Consider the following 22,459-nt stretch of genomic DNA (forward strand, 5'->3'; position numbering starts at 1 on the left):
TCTTTCTCCCCAGTGCCTCACAAAACACCTGAAGAACATGTGTCTGGGACGCTGTGTATGCACCACCCTCACCTACTCTATCCGACGGTTCTGCAAGTGCCAGCCTGTTTATGTTTTGGTAAGTTTCTTTTAAAAAAGCAGTCCTCCATCTAAGTGGCCTTATGAATGAGGCTTTCTGACTGCGCTACTACGTCACTGCAGTTGAGGCAAGATCTCCGGAGGAAAGCGATCGGATGCAGAAGTCAGCACTCTGTCACTCAGATTTCTTCTCTTCATTGACTCTGCAGATCGTGGTATTTTTAAGGAACGTTCATTGGAAAGGTAACGGCAGTCTGACTAACGCTGGTTTTGGGTGTCTATTAAAATTATTGAATGACTATTTAAGATGCCTTCTTCCAGGCATTCAAAATCTCCTCTGACTTCACATCCTTCTCTCTTTCTTCTCATCCCCCTTTTCTGTCATGCTTTTGTCTTACAGCTTAACTCTGCGATTAACCACCACAGGTTTTAGGCACATGAACGATGAAATGACTTGAGATGACAGACCTGATGTCTCTCTTAACGCTTGTAACTTACACTGCTTCTCTTAATTCTTCTGTCTTCTCCCAGGATTTTAGAGATGGACTGGTTAGTGTCCTGAAAATTATTTAAAAGCTACCAGTTCCTGCGTTTAACAGCCAGTCTGAAAGTAACTTCAGTACAATGACTGGGGTAAGGGAAGGACCTAGACTCAATTAGATCTTTTAAGGTCTCCTTATAGAAAACTCTCAACTACAGCACAAAAATTAAACTAAGAGTTGTCACTGAGGATCTGCTATGAGAATGACAAACCCTGCATGGCTGCAGGGACCTCAGCCTGCTCTCTCACCTCACAGTCTGATTTCTGATTTTCTCCAACTCCAGCTGGCTTCAGATGGTTTGGGATTTGAATTTTCTATGGAAATTACTGCCCCCAGTTTGCAAGGCAGCAGGGACAGGGCAAGGAGCTTACAGACCTTGGCCAGAGAATTTTGTCTGACTTTCTACGAAATAGGCGTTCAGAATTTATTCGGTACTAAAGGGAGTTTAACAGATGCTGAAGATGTAGGTAACATTAGACTAACTGGCCATTTTTGAGAAGTGATTCTATGGACACAGGTTTGCATGTAGCTATGAATATGCAGCATGGGTCAATCATCAGCCTACATGAGTATACAGGAGCTGTGTTACACACTCGTGTATTAGGCAGAATACTTTGAACATGTTTTATTTAAAATGAAACAGTACTGCACAACAACCATGGCAACAACAAAAAAGCAGGTAAGGTAACTGGAATAGGGAAAATATATACTACTTGTTAACTACTGTAAATGCTAACCTACGTATAAAACTACTACATCCATTTTCATGGGATGGTGACGGGTTATTTGGAAGTGAACCAACACACAAATCAGGGTGCTAATACCAAAGAATACATTTCCCAGCAGCTCATAATCTGATATGATGATTTGAGATGAGGCTGAAAGCTTTTAAACCAGCTGGATATTAATTGCCAGGAATTGTGCATCCAAAGGCCATAGCTGCTCATTCAAACCATGACAAAACCATTAAGTAATCCCCTTTACAGAGGTCAGTGTGCAAGTCTTGCACTACCTCTTACAGGGTGTTCAAGACTCCTTGCTGAGCAGGTCTTTCCCTCTCACTTCAAAATATATTCTGCTATAAAGGGGAAAGCAAGCTAGGAATCAATTAGCCATTAAGAAATTATATTTAGTATTTAGGGTTTTTTTAGAAAGGAAACCTGAAAAAAACCAGTATGAGTAAACCAATAACAACTCATTTGTTTTCTTAATGAATGCGTAATGCTTATGTAAAGCATAAGAGTTATCAAGCAGGATTCTCTTGCCACAGAACAGGTACAGCACAGACAGTAGGATTTAAATTTCCTTCATGTTGTCTTCCTGCCTTAAAAATCGACCTCATTCTCATGGGAATCACTTTTAGCTCCTATCATCTTCCCCTCTCTTGCACATGCAGAGTACAGTGACGATGAGCTACTGGGCGAGGAGGGGCTGTGGGCGCTTCTGCTCTTGCCGAATGGCCCTGCATGGACCTTGCCTGCAGCAAAAAAACACCGCAGGTCTGAGCAAGCCAACACTGGGGGACAGAGGACTTGAGGAAAGCAGGGACTGATTTCCTGGTCTCTGAAACTGAATGCATCTGTCCATAGTTTGGATCTCTGAGTCATGCAAGTCCGCTTTTATAATCAAAATGAAACAGGCATGTCTGGATTGATCTCAAAGATACCCATATAAAACGCAGCATCTGTATCAAGGCTGTTTCTCTGCATGGGCTAGAAAGGAAGCTTAAGGTGGCAAAGTCATACCTAGACACACAATTTCTACGTGTCTTCCTGGATCTTACACTCTATGGAGTAATTGCTCCTGTAACACTCACTGAAGACTAACTCTCACGGGCTGTAAGCAGTTCAGCAAACACACTCTGGCCCACACACTTAGCTCTCTCGGCACATACCTCAAGCACAGTCAAGGAGTTGAGCAAAATCTGAAATGCAGCAGATGCACTAAATGCTGTGATTAAACCTCTGTCGAAGACTTTATACTCACTATCCTTCCCCATTAACGTGGGCCTGTGAAAACCCTTCTCTTGGTCTATTTTTTTCTTTCTTTCTTTGTGGAATAAATGTTTGCTAGCATCAACGTGGGATGCCCTGCTCCATGGGTGAGACGCAGCTCCTCTTTTCCACTGATTTGTTTTCTTTACCTTCCAATTTACCTGACATAAGCGGAATCCCAGTTAACTACTGGGATCTCATTACAGTCACATTTCTTTGATTCCACCACTGTATTTCTTAATGCAAATCCATGTTTGTGCTCCTTTCCCTACCTTTTACATCTATCAAGAAAGTCCTCTGACATCTTCAGAAAATCACTGCACAAGCCTTTTCCTCTGGCCAGGCCTCTGACAAAGCATCTTTTCCAAACCAGCTCTGCTCCTGCTTTGTCTTCTCATATAGCTTTCCCCAATCCCTAACCACAGGCTCTCTTGCTCTAGGGAAAAAGAGCACAACCCTTCCCTCAGGTGTGGCCTCTTCTTCAGGATGCTGAATGAGCTCCACCTTTCTGATCCCTTATTTGTCAGCAGCTACTCTCTGCAGTGGTGGGTGAAGGTCCTGTACTGTGACCCTAGGGCAGGGTCTTCATCACTCTAGAGAGCTGCTTGCCATGCTTGTGGAAAGCTTGGAGAGTGGTTTCCCCTCCTCACGTGTACTTTTAGTGTCACTACATTGATCTGCCCCACTGAGCTGTGTAGGGGTTAATGAATTACTGTTTGTACAGCTCTTTGAAGATGAAAAGTGCAATGGAAGGGCTCTGTTATTGTTACCATGTATGAAGAGTTCTGTACCAAACCCAACTGTATTGTGTTTGGCCACTGGATGTCACAGCTGCTCAACACACAATGCAGCTGAAATAAGAAAGGAAAAGTGCTTACCCAGCAGTGGGCAACAGCCATGTTTCCAGAGCCATTTTTTGTTTTGTGAAGAGTGTTTGTTTGTTAAGGGGCTTGGGGACTTCTTTTGTGTATATGTGCTGCTAATATTGATTTTCAGAGAGACTGAGCAGCAACTGTGCTTCCTTTGCGTGCTATTACGCTGGGAGATCAGGAGCAAAATGAGTATTTTTATGGAAGGAGGTGCAGATATGTATAAAATACTAATAACGCAGTGTCTGAGAAGGTGGACGGGTATTTGCACATGCTGACAAGCTGTCCTGTCACTGAATTACTCCTCCTTTATCCCACCACCATCCAGTCCACAGCGTAGAGCCCTGGTATGATGGAAAAATTTCTCCCAGGCCAGCTCTCGACAGCACTCCTTCAATCCTCACACTCAGGCTACATTCCTGTGTACCTCACACTAAATGCAGAGGGAAGATTGACCTCCCCTTTCCTAATCCTCCCTTCACACTTTGTTTTTTTCAAAGTCTCAAGTAGAGATCCAGAACATGAAGTCACTTTCAGCAAAGTCTGTAGAGCAGACCAACATAGACGTTACAAGAACTGTAATTACGTTTCCTGGAAATGAAAATGAAAAGGGATTATTTGGCCATGTTCTCTTCCTTTTATAGCATCACATTGTCCTTTTCGCCACCTTGGGGAAATGGCGAGTGAAAGGCTGCTCATGCTTGTGGTGCAGTGAGGTGATAACCACACCAGAAGTGATAGGAACATTAAAGAGTGAAAAGTATTTTAAGATCATCCAAGGGCTACAGCTATAACTAAGAGTAATTGGCTGAAACGAAGCAAAAGAAAATTTAGGTTGACAATGAACGGCAAGCAGCTAATGCTGAGATCTGTTAGACCGTGAAATGGAATTTGCAGAGGAAACCTCTCTGCTTTAGAATGGACAAATCCTGCTTTTAGGAACACTGGTGTAAACCTCTGGTGTCTATCTCTGACTGCCTCAAAGCCCATTTCTATCACAAAGCTTCAGTAGAATCAACAAATGTATGTGAATTTATGTTGGTGGAAGGTGAATTTAGCCAAGCACATCAAAATATTATATAAGAGGAAGGAGGCCTAAAGGGATTCTGTGAACTGGAGAAATGAATTCTAGTGCTTTTCTACCTCTGACTTCTGTGATCTCTGTATGTAGTTGAAAGCCAGGGGGCAAAAAGGGGAAAAAAAAAAAAAAAAAAAAGCATGGGCAAAATTTCAAAGAAGCGAGGGCCAGTTTTGCAAGGAAGATGTAAAAACATTACAGGAATTGTTGAATAAAAGGATCTCATGTTTCAGTCCGCACAGCTATTGCCAGCTTTCCTCATGGGCTTGGGCCTACCAGCACTATCTGCTTTTTGTCTTTCATAAAACTTGTGTAGGCTCTGAATACTTTTATTCATCGAGCATGACTTCAGCAGCAAAAGCTCTGTTTGAAGAGGTTTTAGACTCACTTACAAAAATAGGCTGATTGAAGGCAATCTGTCCATCTCGTATCAAACAGCCTGCTCCTGGTCAAATGTTTGCTGGACTTGGGAGTGATGGAGCTATTACTGCAACCCCTGATGAAATTCCCACTGATTCAGAGGGAAAGGAGTTAACCCTTTCAAGTTCTGGGTCAAAGGAGCACTGAGGTATTGAGCCAGCTACTTCAATGCTATGTCAAGGTTTTAATGTGGCTACCAATACTCAGAATGGATCTGAAAGTCAGACTTGAGCTGAGCTTTAGGCCAGCGAGGACAGAAGGAATAGCCTGGGAGAAGCAGGATTTAAAAGATGGCAGAGAGTCAGGGAAAACTGTAGAGATAAAAGTGAAGTGCATGGAAGCCAATGATGTGGGATAAAAGGCTTATTTCCTACTGTAGTCGAGGCGGGAGGGGGGAGGCTGAAGTCTACGTAACTGCATCTGTGTGAAAGTAGCCTGCCTTTGTGAAGAAATCATGCCAAGAATATTCATGGCTGAGATACCCAACATTAGATTTTCCCACTGGCTAAATCTGGGTGCAGAGATGAGTCCTGTTAGACCTACGATCTTCTTCACTTGTAAAACACCAGTTTACTTCAAGCACGGTCCTGCTGTGATACCTGGAGTTCCTAGGCACTACGTCTGTACTTCTCTCTAGCAATTATACTGAGGTAGCAAAACAGATGACTAACAAAGACAAACCTCAAGACAGCCAGGTTTAATACTATATACACTAAAAATGCTATAGCTCCAAGAACCAATAAGCAATGGTTGATGTGTGCAATACTTTATACAGGAGGAGGACTCCTTCCGTACTATTCAGCTTGTAGTTAGAAGCTTAATATTCAAATACATTTAAAGAGTTTCATTAAAATTATTGTTCAGTCGTAACTCCAAAACAAATTCATACTTAGTGCCCTTAGTAAGTCCTCTCCCCAGATTTCCGTGTCTTCCAGAGTAGCCACTAATTTGGGGGAAGCTAACAGACATGTGTTTTTTGGATGTGCTGAGCACCCACAGCGCTTGCGGATGTCAAGTGAAATGTCACAATTTTAGCATGTTGCAAAAGCTCCATTAAAAATTAATTCACTGTCATCTCCAGTTTCCTGGCACCAGTACATTCTGAAATGGGCTTTCTTTCAAATCCTTTGTGCAGACTGGGCTAGCTGATCGATAAAGCACAGGCAAGAGAAACAGCTTGTCCCTGAATGACATCAATTTAAACACTCTTGGCGTGCACACACAGGCAGGGTGGCAGGAGGGATGCTTTGGTGCAGAGATGACCTCCTGTTCTGGACTCTTGTTCACACCCTCATGTGCTGCTGTGTGGAATCCTGGAGTATAAACAGGTATAAACCCCCCAGATTTCTCCCTCAGCTAATTTCAAAGCTTATTTACCCAACTGGATACACAAGGATTATGAACTGCATTACAGGGCATGTTTGATTAGTTTAGTCCTTACACAGTTCAGTGCAACTGTCAGAATAAATGACTTCTTCAGGGGAGAGAGGGGAAAATACACATTTGGTTAATCAACTCAATATTACAGCAGTTTCCAAAGATTAAATATGCACCACACAAAACAGCAAACCAGGAGGGGCCTTTTAATGTTAACAATTCACTTGCAAAGAATAAGATTTTGAATAAAAACCTGCTTCTGTTCTTCAGCACAGTCTAATCCTAGAAACCTGAGTTCACGTGAAATCTGTAACCCACCTCTGGCTCTCATGGTTGAATTGCTGTTATTATGTACCTTATTGCTGAAAATAATAATTGCAAATATTATTGCAAGTGGCAGGGGCATTGCAAACAGAAGTGCTGAGATTTCACTGATGTGAGCTTTCTTGCCAAATGTTTCATATTGCTGCCTGTCACCCCAAATCAACTGCAAAGTTGATTTGCATTTGGTGTAGGCTGTAGCTCTTCTCAGCACCAGGTAAAAATTCCATTCCTGCGGAGACAGAGACTTCTGCTCCCCTTTTATTATTAAATTGTGGGTTTATGGGTTGGGAAGCAGTGCTGGGCAGAAAGGGCTGTTGGTAGTGTGTCATTCTTGGGGGTGGGGAGAAGGCTTTTCAAAGGGAATGACATTTGCCTAGAAACAGGATACAAAAAGGCAGGCACAAGATCCATGGTCTGTTCCCTGGTTTGCCGAATGACTTTTTTTACTGGACCTTGGGCAATTATTTGGTTGGGACACATTTTTAAGGAAATCAAGTGGCTGAATACGTACAGAGCCAGTACTGAAGTCCACAAGAGCATTTAGACATTGACACCTGCTAGTTTTTATTTGAATTCCCATATGTTTTTTAAGAAGTCATCAGGGTTTCAGTATCTTCTTTCATGCCTGTATCTTTCAACAGTCTAAAGAGTTTTTCAGAGCGCTGAATTTTCCAATGATTGCAACTCTCTCACATTCAAAACTAGATTTTCAGTGACTAGGGAAGGTGTTGAAAGCAACATGCTTTGAAATACTGGGCTTGTGGGTGTGGAACACTTTTAGATCTGGCCTGAGAAGTCCAATTTTCAAAGGAACTAAGTCTCTACAATTTTGACTTCTAATAAGATTGTGAATACTCAGCACTTTTGAAAACCAGCCCCTTAAATGCCTTCTGCCTTGGCTCCTTCCTCTGTGTAACAAGGAAACAGTTGGCCACCTCAGGACAGTGTTTTGAGATCTGTTAGGTGTCTTTGCTTACAAAGCACTGTTTTAAGGATACTTGCAAGGAAGCTTTTCTACCTGCTCATCAGGAATGAATGGACAGGAAAAGTGCGCAGAGAGCATGCAGCAGCTGGGGTCAGACAGTGACTCCGAGGCCATCAGCTTTGTCCATCGGGGGAAACCTGTTCCATTTGCACAGGCGGCTTGGTTCAAAGAATCAGTGAAGTACCTTTAGCGTTTAAAGTTGGCTGTCCAAATAAAATATCTCTATGGCAATAATGTTTTGGATGGGTGAGGAGAAGGGTGGAACGGGTGCTGGAAAGGCCATACCTGGAGTAAATTGGTATTTACACTTCCTGAGGATTTTTAAAGAAATGAACTCTCCACTTTGGTTCTGACTGCAGATACAGCGAGAGACATGTGGATCACAGCTGTCTTGTTCCAGCTGCTCCTGGTGCATCTGGGCTGCTCTCACCTAGTGCACTGGACATACAAAGGTAATGAAAAATGAGGCTGTTTGGGGATTGCTACTGTTTGTTAAAAGACGCTCCCATCCTTTTTGTGCTGCAGAAACAACACTCAGCTTGACTCTTTTTCCGTTAGTGAAAGATCTCCACAGAGCAGCTAATTTATTCCACTTTATTGATGCCTGTGTGTCTTGAAAATTATTCTCTTCAATATTCCCCCTTTTTACGCCTTTGTGTGGTTAGGACACATTGTCAGAGTTGGCAGACCAATGAGGTTCAAACAATGGGTGAAATCTTTACAATGTGTTAGAATAAAAGCTGCCCTTTGGATGATACTGGAAGGAAAAGCTTTAAAAACTGGCTGTTTATTATTTTATTGTCATATTCCATGCAGTACAGCTCACTAAGAATTACTTATTCATGTATTTATATTTTCTGTGAAATTTTATCTGATTTTCATTTGTTTTAGGGGGTTGTTTGCAGAGCTCATTGAAGTAAATGGTAGTCCTTGTATGATCTTCACTGGGCTGGGAATCAAGCTAAAACAAAGGATATTGTTGACTAGATGCAACATCGCAATTAGGACACTAAGCTGTTTGCGGAAGTTCTCTCTGGATTTTCTTTTGGCCAGGCTGCCTGCAGCTCCTAAGCCTCCCCTATTTAATCAATGTCAGGAAACAAATACTTGCAAACTGACATTACTTAAACGAAATAAAAAGAAAAGAATTAGCAAATAGTAACAAATCCTTAGGTGTGGCCGTAATTATAATAATTTGAAAATTAGAAAGATGTTGAAGTAGTATTGAACTATTTTCTTTTCACAACAATCACCTCTCCTTCCAAACCATCTCTGCAGGATTTGAAGTCAGTGAGTTTAACAATCACGTGATGATTACTCCTTAGCTCTAGCTCTGTTTGTCTCAGACAGACATGACTCTGACATTGATCAATATATTGCAGTTCTGGGGTGAAGAAGAAAAGGTTTCCTTACTGATTGTCAGTCACAGCCATGACAGAGATGGCATCAAAATTCCTACTTATCCTTGAAGTCCTAAATATAGCACTATGGAGAGGGAAAATAGCCTTGAAAGGTTCAAGCATTTGTTAAGAGTTTCAGCAGCACCCAGACAGCTGCAGGAAAGATTCAAATTAGGACTAAGAGGCTTAAAGCTATTAGAAAAAGGCTAGCATCCAGCATGCCAGGTCTCTTACACATTTGCTTCCTCCATAGGTGACCACAAGAGAATTTTAGTATTAAATACTTGCAGAAATTATAAGTATGTGCAGGTGAAGCTAAGGCCTTTAGTTCTTAGTCCCATGTCAAAGGTTTGTGTCTGAGCCAGTGACACTGAGCAGGAAAAGGAGCTGGTATGAACACTTAGCGTGACCTTTAGGGTCTATTAGACCTGGGGGCTGGAAGGGCATCAAAAGCTCAGAGCAATCAACCAAATCCAGAAATTGGGATGCCCAGGTCCTATTCCACACAAGGATGTGTCTCACAAAAGCAATGAATCACTTTCTCATTATTTGTTGTATGTAAAAAGGGGGCACCAGGAAGAGGCATAGCACTGTGCTGAGGAAAGGGGTGGGTTTTGTTAATAAAAACACACCCAGGACATCAAAGCCACCCCAGACCACTCTTATCCCAGAAAACATATAATAAAAGGTTCCATTTATTTAAACCATTTCATTCCTATTCTTCTTTTGTTAGTTCTCTCCCTAGTTAAAAATAGGATCAGGAACTGGCAGCAAATTTGCTAAGCAGAGACTTCCCACCCATTGCCCTGGTCCTATTCACTCTCACATCAGTTGAGAACCCGATTCCACAACTTTGGCAGTTGAGACGCATTTAAATCCCCATTTCTATATGAACACTGCTTCTCTTTTGGTGGAGGTTCAATCTCCAGTGATCAGTAAGCTATTACTGCAATGCAGGTTTCTTGTTTTGCAGCACAGTTGTCCTGCAGACAGAATAACATATATTTTCACTCTAAGGAAGGCAGAGAACCTTTTATTGCTGCAAGTCCTAGTGTTATAACAACTAGATTGACACGCCCTGCTAGCAAATGAGGAGAGTTTTCTGACTCCTGAGCTAACAGCAGTTCTCACCATGTCCTAATAACCTGGTTTGTTTCTCCTCCACACAGAAGGAGAGCTGGATGAAGAGCACTGGGGAAAGCACTTTGCAGACTGTGCTGGCAAACACCAATCTCCAATTGACATCCAGAGGAAAAAAGTGAGGTACAACCCCCAGTTGCTGCAGCTGGAGCTGAGTGGTTATGACGGGCCTTTGCAGGGGGATTTCACAATGACCAACAACGGTCACTCTGGTAAGACTAGGGGGATCCTTCTCATTACCTACCTAAAAAGAGGAGCTGGTCAAGAAGTTATTGCTGACAAAGCAGCAGCCTGAAACAGAAATCAGGGCATAGAGCTCAAGGAGTTTATTTGGTCCTGCAACAGCTCGAGCTGCCAGTCATCTTTCAGTCAGCAAGAGAAGCTCTAAGGCACAAGGAAGCAAGTGCTGCCTGTCCGCTCCAGCTGCATTTTGCCCCAAGCCATGGCTTCGTACATGCATGGATCACTGCACATGCAGCACCCAGGGCCCTCCCATGCACTGCTTCCATGACAGTCGGTGATGCTGGCAGCCAAGCGTGCAGGGAACAGCCCACCAGCAGCAAAGCAAAGGCCTTACATTTTTGAAATGCAGATGTCTTTAACAGTAGGGCTGTCCTGAAAACCCAACCCTTTTTATCCACACCTCTTTGTTAGCGTCCTGCACTGCTGAGTTCAGCTTTCTGTGCCATCATATCGGGTTGAGTACTGCAGTGCATTCGGTGGGAAAAAGAACATACCTTCCTGCTGAGACAACTGATGGAAAAGATACCTGAACCTGACAGCTTTCTGCTTTTAAGCTTTGAAGCAGGCTGTAGTGCATCCTCTGGAGGCTTCCACCAGGCAGTGTAGCATGCACTTATTACATTGTGTTTGGGATATAAAGGAGACTTTATGACTTCAGATATGTATTTTCCCAGCACGTGCAGGATATGGGAACAGCTCCTGTGTGTTCATCTCAACACTCTGCCGTAGCTAGAACATGATCACAAATCTTTTGTGGCTAGGAAGTCACACTAGGTTGAAATGCGATGGAATGAGCAAACTTTGCTGTAGTAGTAGGCGATTTTTTATTCCCTGGCTGAGCAGATGTCCTGGGAGTATGTCAAGCTCATGACAGTGCAGAAACAGATTATTCATTTTAGCTGATTGAAGTGCTATACACAGACAAAGCCCCCCCCCCCTTTTTTTTTTTTTTTACACTCACCTTACTTTACTATCTCACCTCATTCTGCTCTCCTAGTTTTGGTGTTTTCCCCAATCACACATGAAAGCTTTCCAGAAACACATATATAAACCAGAGAAAAAAAAAGGCAGTTAGATTTCCGCAAGATATTTTCTCTGTTAGACATTAAAAAGGGATGAAAGGCAGCTAAAACATTATAGATTGACCCTTTCTTTCAGTGAACTACAAGACTGCAGGACAATAGTAAGGAGTAGTATTTTGGTCATACTGACTCCTCTCTGCATTCAGAAAATGCATCTTTTTTCCCCTGTGCAATAATAAAAACTAGAAGTGATAGGAATAGAGAACCATAGTTCAGTAGCAAGTTTGCATGCAAGGTTTGGTTAGATACAGTTCATACAATGTACAACACTGAGGAGAATCCCTCCCTTATAGTCAGAGGACTGGTATTTCAGGTCTCAGGAAGGCAAGCTGAAGCACAGCATGGGTTAAAAGCCTTGCTTTGGGCCACACAGTCTCAGGGCAAGGCTTATCATTTAGGAGGTCCTGGATTCCCCTGCTGCAGTCTGTAATTCATTGTCTAAATAATTAATCAGCTGGTACTGTTGGGATAATGCTTTTGGACTACAGATGAGCAATGAGACAATTTTCTAATAGCTGCAGTGGAGAGGGAATGAGTATTTTGGGGAAGGTGTTTGGAACATAAAGCTGGTAGCTCTTTAATCCTGCACAACAGTCCTTTCTTCCTCTCTGTAACAGAGCGCGAGAGAGAAATACGGTGTGAGAGCAAGGAAATGAAGTGATGAGAGACATACTGCCTTCAGAGAAAGACTGTTGTGATTTTATTTCTGAAAATCTTAACTCCTGTTTGTTGCCCACACAAGCTCTACATTCAGTTAGAAGCTGTCATGTCAACATTGCTACTCTGACTGCCTACAAATTACTTTCTGCAGGTTTAGCTTTCAGATCTAACCACATGTGTATTTTTCTATTCTTTTGTTAACATCAAAACAATGATTTTTCTGATGCAGGGCATTTTAATAAGGAACAAAGGCAAATGACTGTCCTTATTCACAGCTCCTGTGAAGTCAGGCTAGGTTTTCCTACTGGCTTCAGTGAGATGGGACAGGGTAGAAATATCTGTCAAGGAAAATATTCCACTGGGCCACAATAGAAAGCATTCAGCTGATCTGAAAGGGACAGGAGACAGATTTATCAACAGGACTCTCCTTACAGGCTCTCAGGATCTGAAAACCAAGTGTCTCACCTAAGAAACCAGCTACACTTTCTCTCTAGTTGTATAATTACCAGGCTAAATGCCACCTGAGAAAGCCTATTTGCAGTAGTGCAGAATATCTGTGTGCAAACACACTCACACAGATAACCTTAGTTAGTGAAGCCTTTTGTATTTGGCATTTGGACTTCGTTTTGGTTTTTTTTGTTTGGTTTTTTTTTTGTTTGTTTGTTTTTTTTTAAACAGGATTGGTCCTCTAGCAGGTAGCAAGGACATGCACAGCTCTGGATGATTAAAATGTCATCCGTGCAGGATGTGCATGCTTCCTCCAGTAGCAGATTCGTTTTAGAACTGGGACCTCAAATGTGGCCTTCATTAAACTCAACCACCTCAGAGGCCAGAGATGGGAAAATAGGCTTGCTGCGTGTGCTGTAATCGGTAAGGCAGTAATGGACAAGAGTTCAAATTGCAGAGCAGAAATGCTAGAGAAAGGCACAGTTACAGTCAGATTCACGCTGCATAATCCCAGCCAATTTTGCACTCCCTGGCAAAACTAGAACTAAGCAGGAGTAAGGCACTTCCAGCTCAGAGCAGTCACGCTTTCCACACACACTTTACGCTGGTGAAAAGTAGAAGCAAACTGGGCTGTTACCTACCTTCATGCTTTCTGCAAAGTATTTGCATAAAATATCTTGCAGAAGACTTAAGCTTCCCATAAACTCAGAACATAATTCTCCGGCTGTGTTTGCAGAAAGCAGAAACCACAGTGAGGTACTTGAGGTAAATAACCCTAATTATGAAAGGCAGTCAGCAGGGATCTTATGTAAAAAGGTAGATAGTTTTTTTCCCCACTCTAGACTCTTTGGGATGTTACAAGGAAACATGTTTTCATCTTGTCTGTCTGTAAACAGCTTACAAACAAAAGAAACTTCTCATAAACCCAAACTATGACAAATGAATCATGTACTGTGATACCTTTTGCAAGGATAGTTACCATTTTTTATAACATGCTCTTGGTTTTCATTAGGATGAGCCAATTCTCTATTTTCACTCCTAGATTTAGTGTATTTATTAACATAATATGTCATTTGTGCAGTACATTAGCAGAAATGTTTCACAGTCTCTTTGTGAATACTCCTTGGCAAGGAGAAGCAAAACGATTTGTCTCTCCAAATCCTTCAAGCATTAACACAGCTTTTTCAAACTTACAGGGCTCTGGCCCAGGATGCCTGTTCCTAGAAGATGCAGGGTCCAGAACACTGGAAATTATGATGACAGGTTAGATGAGGACAGTCACTTGGTTGATTTCTATCCCCCTTTTCTTCTTCAGAAATAGAGTAGTTAACAAATCTGTGCACTGCCTCGCAAGATGTGATGTACTGTGCAAGCGATTAGTCTTAAAGCACACTTATTACTGCCTAAGGAAAAATCCAGAGCTGCTCAGATGGAAAAGAAGTCTGCAGACACAGCTAGTGCCCAGTCATCTTTGTGCCCGGTATGGTCTTTGTGGTGCAGAAGCCTGAGGTCAGGAAGGATTTTAAGCACACCGAGCTTTAAGCTTCAGTGCTTTTCCTTGCATACTGGAGTTAGTTCCCTGAACATGACTGTGCCAGCTTATTTCAGAGAGGGTGTTATTGGCAGAGAGCACTAGGCACTGTAAGCGTAGCTACAGGAACGGGCATGGCTGCACCCACTGCTGTCTCCAATCCTGTTTTTCAGTTCAGATTGATTTGCCACCCACCATGCACATCTCTGGAGGGCTCCCAGGCCTCTACACAGCTGTACAGATGCATCTGCACTGGGGTGGCCTGGACCTGGAAACCAGCGGCTCTGAACACACCATAGACGGGATGAGATACTTTGCAGAGGTACTTGGGAATGGAGCAGTGTGGAGGGAGGGTGTGTTGCAAGTATGGCAACTGGAAAATGGGAGGCTGCAGCACACAAAGCCTGCAAGAAGCAAGGCAGAGGCAAGTGGGAGAAACAGGGCTCCCGTAAGTCCAGGTGGTTGGTGCAATGCAAGGGCTGAGCCTGATGGTACTGGCACAAAAGACTAAGAAAAGCCGTTGCAATAGCACTAATATCTTTCAAAGAAGGGGTTGTTCTTCCACATTCATCACAAACCTATTAAACTAAAGGTCTATTTGGCTGTGCTGCGAGGCACAAGCAGCAGGAGGTGGGATGGTGACTCTCCCTTCAGTCTGTATTTGGTCCTTTAAAGCACTAAGGAAGCCATTTATCACTTCTTCCTAAATGACCCTTTCTCTCTTCTGACAGCTGCACATTGTCCATTACAACTCAGCTGACTACTCAAGCTTTGAAGAAGCCAAAGACAAACCAAATGGATTGGCTGTGCTTGCCTTCTTGTATGTGGTAGGTTTGATGCCCAGGTTGCTGAGCAAAGCCAGTCTGTGATCACTGTTTATACTACAATCGCAGACTGAGCAGGTCCAGACACAAGCAGCCTGCACTAGGTTTGCACATTTATCCTAAGAGATGATGTCTGCCATCAGTTTGAGGAAGCTATGCCATAGCAGGACTCTTCTTCCCTTATGTCATCTGGGGTTCACACAATACCAGCCAATAAAACTTGGGAGCCCCAGAAAAACTTGTCCCATAAGAAGTACAGAGGGATTATCAGGTGTGGCAGCTGGATTCTCCCTGCTATACCTCAAGGCTTTGCTCTGATTTGCAAATGGGAACAATTGATTTTGTGTGCGTTTAGAAATGAAAGGTGAAAAAGGATCCTTAGAGTTCGCTATTCTGAGATCTATGTGTACATACCTTATTATGCCTAGGATTGTCCAGCCTACCAAGAGATCTGCGATAGTATTTGTTCTCTTTATCTCCCAATTCATCAATTAGTCCCCCAAGCTGATTAGTAGTATAGAAGGACAGGCAGGTCACTAACCTTTTGTTCACGTTTCTATGCTGTGTTTAGGATGGGCACTTCGAGAATACCTACTACAGTGAATTCATTTCCAAACTGGCAAAAATCAGGTTTGCAGGTAAGACCTGGGAATGCCTTTCTACATACTTGATATTCTCAAAGCCTGTACATATGTACTGGGTCTGGGGATAGACATTTTGCTGCTGCTTTGCTTGCAACTATGTGGCCAAGCATCCTGAGCCATGCACAACTTCACACCATCCCTGCCCACGTATCTCAAACAGCAGCCCACACAGCAGGGTGGTGTGGAAGATGCTCAAAGCAGCAATAAACATACTCCCGGTAGGTCTACGCAACACACTGCGGCACCATCTGATAACTTCCTACAATCCTGCAGTCTGTACACCCAGACAGCAGGTGCTCTGCTGCACTAATACACTCCGCTTCCCGCGAGGACTAACAGTTAGTGGCAAAGCACCGAGGTGCAGTTGCCCACCACCTCCAGGACCCCAGGTATCTCTGAATGACAAACCGTAGACCCACTGAAAGAACCATTCATTTCCCTCCATCTTCATCCAGTTCTGCCAAAGGTCTAATGTACCAGTGCTCTGGACAAAGTGATTTGCCAATCCCAGCTTTAACACCACTCCCACCTTTCTCTTTGCTCCCCATTAATTGTTAATATTGCCTTTCTGTTTCCTTTTGAGGTCAATCAACAAAGCTCATTTCTCTGGATGTCCAAGCCATGCTGCCAGAAAACCTCTTGCACTTCTACAGGTACCAGGGCTCACTAACAACCCCACCTTGCTTTGAGAGTGTGATCTGGACCATCTTCCATTCTCCAATTGTCCTATCACACACGCAGGTGAGTGTTCACCAGACAGAGCAGCCTCTCTTTCCTCCACGCTTCACCTTTCTACACAAGTTTCCTTTTCTGTCCTCCAGTGATTTTGAGAACAGCCTGACAGAGGAGCTAATAGGGCTTTTCTCATATAGGGCTTTTGGGACAGACTCCTGAGCAACTGGAATTACAGGTGGCTGTAATGACACCGTGACGCTCTATCACAGCAAGGGCTAGTTTCTGTATAGCAGCAGTTTACCTGAGGTCTGGTGAGCGATAACAAAGCTCTCTGCTCAGTTAAGCTCAACCATACTGAGGCACTATAAAAAGGAAGAGACCGCTCAGAATCAACAAGGCAAAAATTACTGCAAGAGAGTCCAAAACCAGCCCCCCCCAAACATAAAAGAGCCATTCATAACTTTAATTACAGAATAATTGGCACATTTTTAAAAGCGTATTTCAGGTTTTTTCTTGTCTACACTTACATTGTGCAGCTAGATTGGATCATTTCAGGAGTGGCCTGCTGTGAGTTTTGGCTGTGTGACAGGAAAGGGTTATCCAGGCTCCAGCAGAAGCATTACAGAGGTCTTCGTTGAGTGCACAGGAGCACTGGGCAGTAACCCCACTTGTCTCAGCAGTTGAATACCATCACATGGCAGGATCCCCTTCTCTTCTCTCTGTCTGCCTTGTCAGGACAAAGGCTTTAGCAGGGGAAAAAAAAGTAAACACAACTAAAATAAGCTTACTGTTAAGTCTTACAGAGTGGTTCATCTTTCTTAATGAAAAAGAAGCATCAGAAACTTTTTCTTCTAGAACAACATCATCATAAAGCGGAGACTACAGTAGTGGAGGATCACAGTGGGTTCTCATTTGAAAAAGAAATACTCTTTTTGGCAGGGGGAATGCTAGTAGGCACTTGTGAGAAAACAGTATGCTACAGAATAGCAGCAAAATCTCCATCCATGCATACCATCAGGCAGGTGTTAAAAACTTCCTTCAGGCAAAATATCTTTATCATGAATTAGCTGATAAAAGCCCTCATGTTCTGTTCCTTTCCCCTGCTAATAATCAGCAAGACACCCTGTGGGTTCCTCTATAACATATTGCTGGGCTTAATCCTGAGCTGCAAAATCTGCACTGCAATTCTAGGCAAAACTGTTGTTCCCATTGCCCTCTGTAATAAGCCTGTGTTGCTCGCAGATCAGCCTCCTAGAGAACACCTTGCTGGACTGGGAAAACAGGACACTGCGCAATGACTACCGGCATGCTCAGCCCCTCAACGGGCGGGTGGTGGAGTCCTCCTTCAGAGCCAAACTCACCCAAGGTAAAGGGAGTCAGCAGGCAGGACTCAGGCTTTCCCTGGGGAGAGTCAGGAAACCTATGTGGAAGGAGTTAAGTTGCAAATCACTTAAGCTAGGCATGTTGGAGATCACCTTTCCCAGGAGTAGCAGTGTAGCAGTGTCCCTGCACAGCAGGTGGAGATGGCCCACATGCCTCTTCGCCCCCTGCCAACACAACTTGCTGCTAATGGTGCAGTGGCGGTTGCAGGTTGTGTGCCAGCACTTTGTTTTGACTGCAATGGTGTCACACAGGTCTCCCAAGATAAGTGGTACTACATGGCACTACACGAGAATACTAGGTTCAGATGTGTCTGCATCCATATGGGTGAGGTACACTAACCATTGTAGAAACAGTTCTGGCATGGCTGATGAGCCAGGCACCATATGGAGGTGAGACGCTGCGTTTTAAAACAAAGGTTTTCCCCAAACCTACAAACTAGAAAGGAGAAAAAAAATCTACCATGTGCAGGTCCTGGCCTTCTGTAAATTCAGCTGTCTGATTATTCTAGAACAATGCCATGCAGAAGAATTCAACCTCAGACTGGAACAAATCCAGATGCAGCTCCAGGACATGAAGAGAGAGTTGCTGAATGGAGTGAGCCACATAGGTAAGAAACATCTGTGGCCTGAATCATTAAGGGGTTTGGTACTGATATGTGCAGGTAGAATTTTGTCCCATATCGAGGCCTGCTGATGGAAATTCTTCAGCTACAGCATCATTAAAGCTTGCCCTAATCTAGATACTCCCACAGCAACTGCAGCTTTCTCCTGCAACATGTAAGCACATTATTATGAACAGTGAGGAATTTAAGCTCACAGTTCCCCTAGGATAAACAATCATCATCTCCACTTTACACAAGATGAGAAAAGAAGAAGAGAAAAAAGTTATTTTCCCAAACAGCTGGGTGAGGGGGCTAAACTTTTCATCATTTCAAGCCTCTTCCCTGTTGGTACAACACATGCCAGTAACTGCAGATCAAGACAGCTACGACTGCCCCAGCCCTGCCAGTTCCTATGGGTATATTCTTCAGGTTTTGGGCTGATTCATAAGCACAGCAGGAAATGTAACAGCTGGCTTTTTTGTTATTTCAGGTATCAAATCCAGCACATTTCCAGCTTTCTACTTCCCTGTGGAAAACATTGAGAGTTTTGTGAATGTTCATCCCCTCCATGATATGTCTCTCCAAGCCTTCACCTTATGTTTCTGGACAAAAGCCCAGCATGCTGGCAGTCAGACTGTTCTTTCCTACTCCACACAGGAGAGGGATAACGAGATAGTGATAACTGTGGGCACAGATGTGGGATTGTGGATAGGAGGCCATTTCATCACCTTCCCCCTGTACCACAAGGAACAAGATTGGCTGCACTACTGCATGGCATGGGCCTCTGAGTCTGGAATAGCAAATTTATGGCTCAATGGAGCAGCTGGTAAAGCAAAGAGTATCCAGAAGGGGTATGTGACCCAGGCTGGAGGAACGCTTGTCCTTGGGAAAGACAGAGACACTCTTCTTGGGACGTTCTCCAATGGTTTTGCAGGCTGGATGACCCATGTGAACCTGTGGAGCCAAGTTCTCAGTGCTGCAGATGTTCGGGCACTCGCACTGTGCAAACCAGGGCAACTGAAGGGAGATATCATAGCATGGGGAGAAACCTCCATGACCCTCTTGGGTGGGGTGGTTCTGGAATCTGACACCAGCTGTCAGTGACCCCAACTTTTTTTTTTTCTTTTTTTTCTTTTCTTTTTTAAGGCAGAAAAATCCAAACTGCTTGCTGGGGAAACTGAGAAAAACTTTGATTATTTGCTTGTTTCTCCTCCTGCTTTGTATAGGCTCACTATGCACCTGCTAGTGTTCCACGTCCTTTTAACAAGAGAGCAAATCTCCATCGGTGGGATAGAGGCAAAGAACAGAGCAGAACTTGGCACAGTCCACTACCTTGCACTGTCACATCCCTCCCAGGAGTTTGATTTAGCTCCCCATACACAGATCTTCCTATGTGCCAAAGAGCTGTCCTCTTTGGTCAAAGGAGCCACTTTCTCAAATAAAATTTCTCTCACATCCTTCACCCAGTCTCAGTTTCTCACCATCTTCCCTGCATGTGTCCTTCCTTCCTATTTCTCACCATCAAATCACCACCCATTCCCCAGCAGACATATCACATAGGAAAGGACACATAAAGCCCTTGCAGGACAGAGTGAGGCTCCTATGCAATCATTGCGCTTTGATCAGTGGTATGCCTTCTTTTCTGTAAAGGCATGTAGAGCATGGAAACAGCTTCTTTTTCAACATGCACACATCACATGTTTGAGGGCAGGTATAAAACTCATTTTCTAAGATTCAAGTAAATCATGTGAAGGACACTCTCCATGAACAACACAAAATCCATGTCAGGGTTTTCAACAATTCTGCTTTTTTCAAAACCAAGGGCAGCAGCCCTGCATAACAATTAATTAAATTTAATTTCTCGATGTTAAATTATGCCATAATTAACCCCAAACCCCCTTAAACTAATAAATACTTTACGAAACCCTCCATTTTTATCAGTGTGCACTTTAGTTTCTTCTGAGAATTGCCAGTAGTCGTTAGACCCAGAGCTTTTCCAGACCAACTTAGCCTTCAGGTGGAATGGTGCCCTTAGGGGACACAACCAGAAACCAGAAGAAGGACCAAGCTCTAAACCATTTGAAGACTTTTTCAAGTGGTTTCAAGTACCCGAGAGCTGAGCTATTTCAAAAACTAAATTTAAGCAACTCAATGTGAGAAGCTAAAGACAAGTTTGGACACGTTTGCAAACACAGACTCCAACCTGTAGCCCACTGCACAGGAATCAACCTGAATTTGACTCCTGCAATGCAGCAGGGAAGTTCTTACCTTCAACTCACATTACTACCTGGGTTATGAATGTTAATTCATCTTTTAAAGTTTGGGGACATTGGAAACAGAATAAAAGTCTCTGATTTGAGATGAAAAAGATTCATTTAAGGCTTTATCTTTTTCAATGGCACTGAGAGCAGAGGCTTTCTTTGTAAGGATTTGAATAAAATCCACATTCAATCAAGAACCATCAGAAGCTTCAGTTCAATAGCATGTATGTCTGGGGGGACAAATGAGCTTCAACTGGCTCATGCATACAGAGTAGGGATATGAGGGTTATTAAAGGATTAAGAAAGGGACTGTTACTCTTTGGCAACTGAAGTGTAAACAGCAGGGAGTGAAATGAGCTAAACAGCTCAAAGACTAGAGTGCCACTGGAGCAAATGGGTATAAAATGGTTGTGAATAAGCATCAGCCAGATGGATGACTCCTAACCTCAAGAATAAGGCTTTGGAAGGACTCACCAGACACAGCTGAGGACTAGGTTTGATTTTAAGGAGAGTTGGGTGAGCATGGTAGGGGTGAGATTATAGTCATATGCATTTCCAATCTAGTGGTCCTTTGAAACACACAAAGGAAGGAGGAGAGTTGGCAGGATAAATGCCATTATCAGCCCATCTAACAAACTACCTCAGAACGACTGACAGTCTCTCCACCCCAGAGGACCAAAGGCCTGGCATCACTCATGCTGGACCCTCAAATACATGAATGACAGTGCACTCCTTGCACACAACTGACCAAAACCCAGCCCAAGTGCTGACTTTTGTCACCCTGAGATGTGTCAGTCAGGACCCCAGGGACATACATCACCTTATGACATAGGTCACTTGATCACAGGAACTGAGCTGGCTGAGGACATTGCCCTTTCCTTGTGACAAATACCATGAATGGGTAATTTGCCTTGGCAGTGGCTATGCCATGAAGCGGAATGGTCCTGCTAATTACTCAAAATGAGAACACTCTCAAGACACAATGGCTTATTTGGAAACTCCTGCTGTGGGAAATTTGCAGAAGGTCTGAATGAAGATCAGTATCAAACGATGAATCCATACATTTGTTCTCCCACTGAACAGATCCTCAAAAATGTCTGGGCCAGCCCAAACAGTGGGCTGGGTCACAGCTTGCTGCTGGAGATTTTATTTTCTGCCTGGCTGCCTGGGACAATGTGGAAATCCTTAAGCTCTTCTTTGTCTTCCTGAATCTCCACCTTGTTCCTCTTGGCCATGATCCTGTTGATTTCCATGAAGGTTTTGTTCTTCGTCTCAGGAACAATAAAGAAGATGTAAACTATAGTGGCGAGGCAGATGGCACAGAAGATGAGGAAGCTGTAGGGCCCCAGTCCAGCCTAAGACAATGAAAGAAGACAGAGCAGGGATCAGGGCAATACTTCAGTTGCCTTCATGACATGATTTCGACACGATGAACCCCTGATGTGCACACATCTTAGGTTGAACGACTAGAAGTTCGGGGTGCTTCTAGATTCTGTCTTCTCATACCACCACCATGGATTTATTGGAAACCACCACAGATTTACTGCAAAAGGAGGCTGAGGGTCTGTTGCATAAATCAAACTAAACTCACCAGCTCCCTTTGCACAGGCTAAAATCAGCAACTGTAGCAGTTTATGAGTCACTACCGCTGGGGATCAGTTTGAACTGGTGACCTCGAGATCAAAAGCCGAAACTGGCTCCCTGAGACACACCCCCCCTCCATCACCCAATGGAAGATGGGCAATTTGCAATCTTTTCCATGCCTCTGAATTCAGGATCAGACATTCACCTGGAAAAGTAACTGCTTTCTTTTAAAGCAGGTGCAACAGATAGATAACGATAAAAAAATGCTGATTAACATCAGTTTCCTGCCCTTAATGTATAATCCTGCATACAGGTGC

General features: G+C 43.5%; 2 protein-coding genes across 4 annotated transcripts in view; one reads left to right on the forward strand and one right to left on the reverse strand.

Moving 5' to 3' along the window:
• Positions 1 to 20,164, forward strand: CA6 (carbonic anhydrase 6). 2 transcript variants are annotated; one of them, XM_075027308.1, is made up of 11 exons: positions 19 to 118; positions 288 to 321; positions 8,027 to 8,119; positions 10,237 to 10,419; positions 14,344 to 14,492; positions 14,902 to 14,997; positions 15,566 to 15,632; positions 16,222 to 16,379; positions 17,556 to 17,679; positions 18,205 to 18,303; positions 18,788 to 20,164. In XM_075027308.1, exons 1-11 carry the CDS (start codon positions 38 to 40, stop codon positions 19,399 to 19,401), a joined length of 1,698 nt encoding a protein of 565 aa, XP_074883409.1. In that variant the 5' UTR covers positions 19 to 37; the 3' UTR covers positions 19,402 to 20,164. The 2 variants fall into 2 exon arrangements, with proteins under 2 accessions (XP_074883411.1, XP_074883409.1); XM_075027310.1 differs by lacking the exon at positions 288 to 321 and having other exon boundaries at positions 1 to 118.
• LOC142030872 (solute carrier family 2, facilitated glucose transporter member 5-like) overlaps positions 16,024 to 22,459 on the reverse strand; it is an 18,587-nt gene continuing 12,151 nt past the window's right edge. Inside the window, exons 12-13 of one of the 2 annotated variants that reach the window (XM_075027312.1) lie at positions 21,776 to 21,913; positions 16,024 to 17,056 (exon numbers count right to left, since the gene is read on the reverse strand). In XM_075027312.1, the coding sequence (XP_074883413.1) occupies positions 17,045 to 17,056; positions 21,776 to 21,913 (150 nt within the window). In that variant the 3' untranslated portion in view covers positions 16,024 to 17,044. Of the gene's footprint in view, positions 17,057 to 20,714; positions 21,914 to 22,459 lie in introns of those variants that run through there. The other variant, XM_075027311.1, reaches the window with a different exon arrangement.

The sequence above is a fragment of the Buteo buteo genome, chromosome 5 (genome assembly GCF_964188355.1).
Source record: "Buteo buteo chromosome 5, bButBut1.hap1.1, whole genome shotgun sequence".
Classification (NCBI taxonomy): domain Eukaryota; kingdom Metazoa; phylum Chordata; class Aves; order Accipitriformes; family Accipitridae; genus Buteo; species Buteo buteo.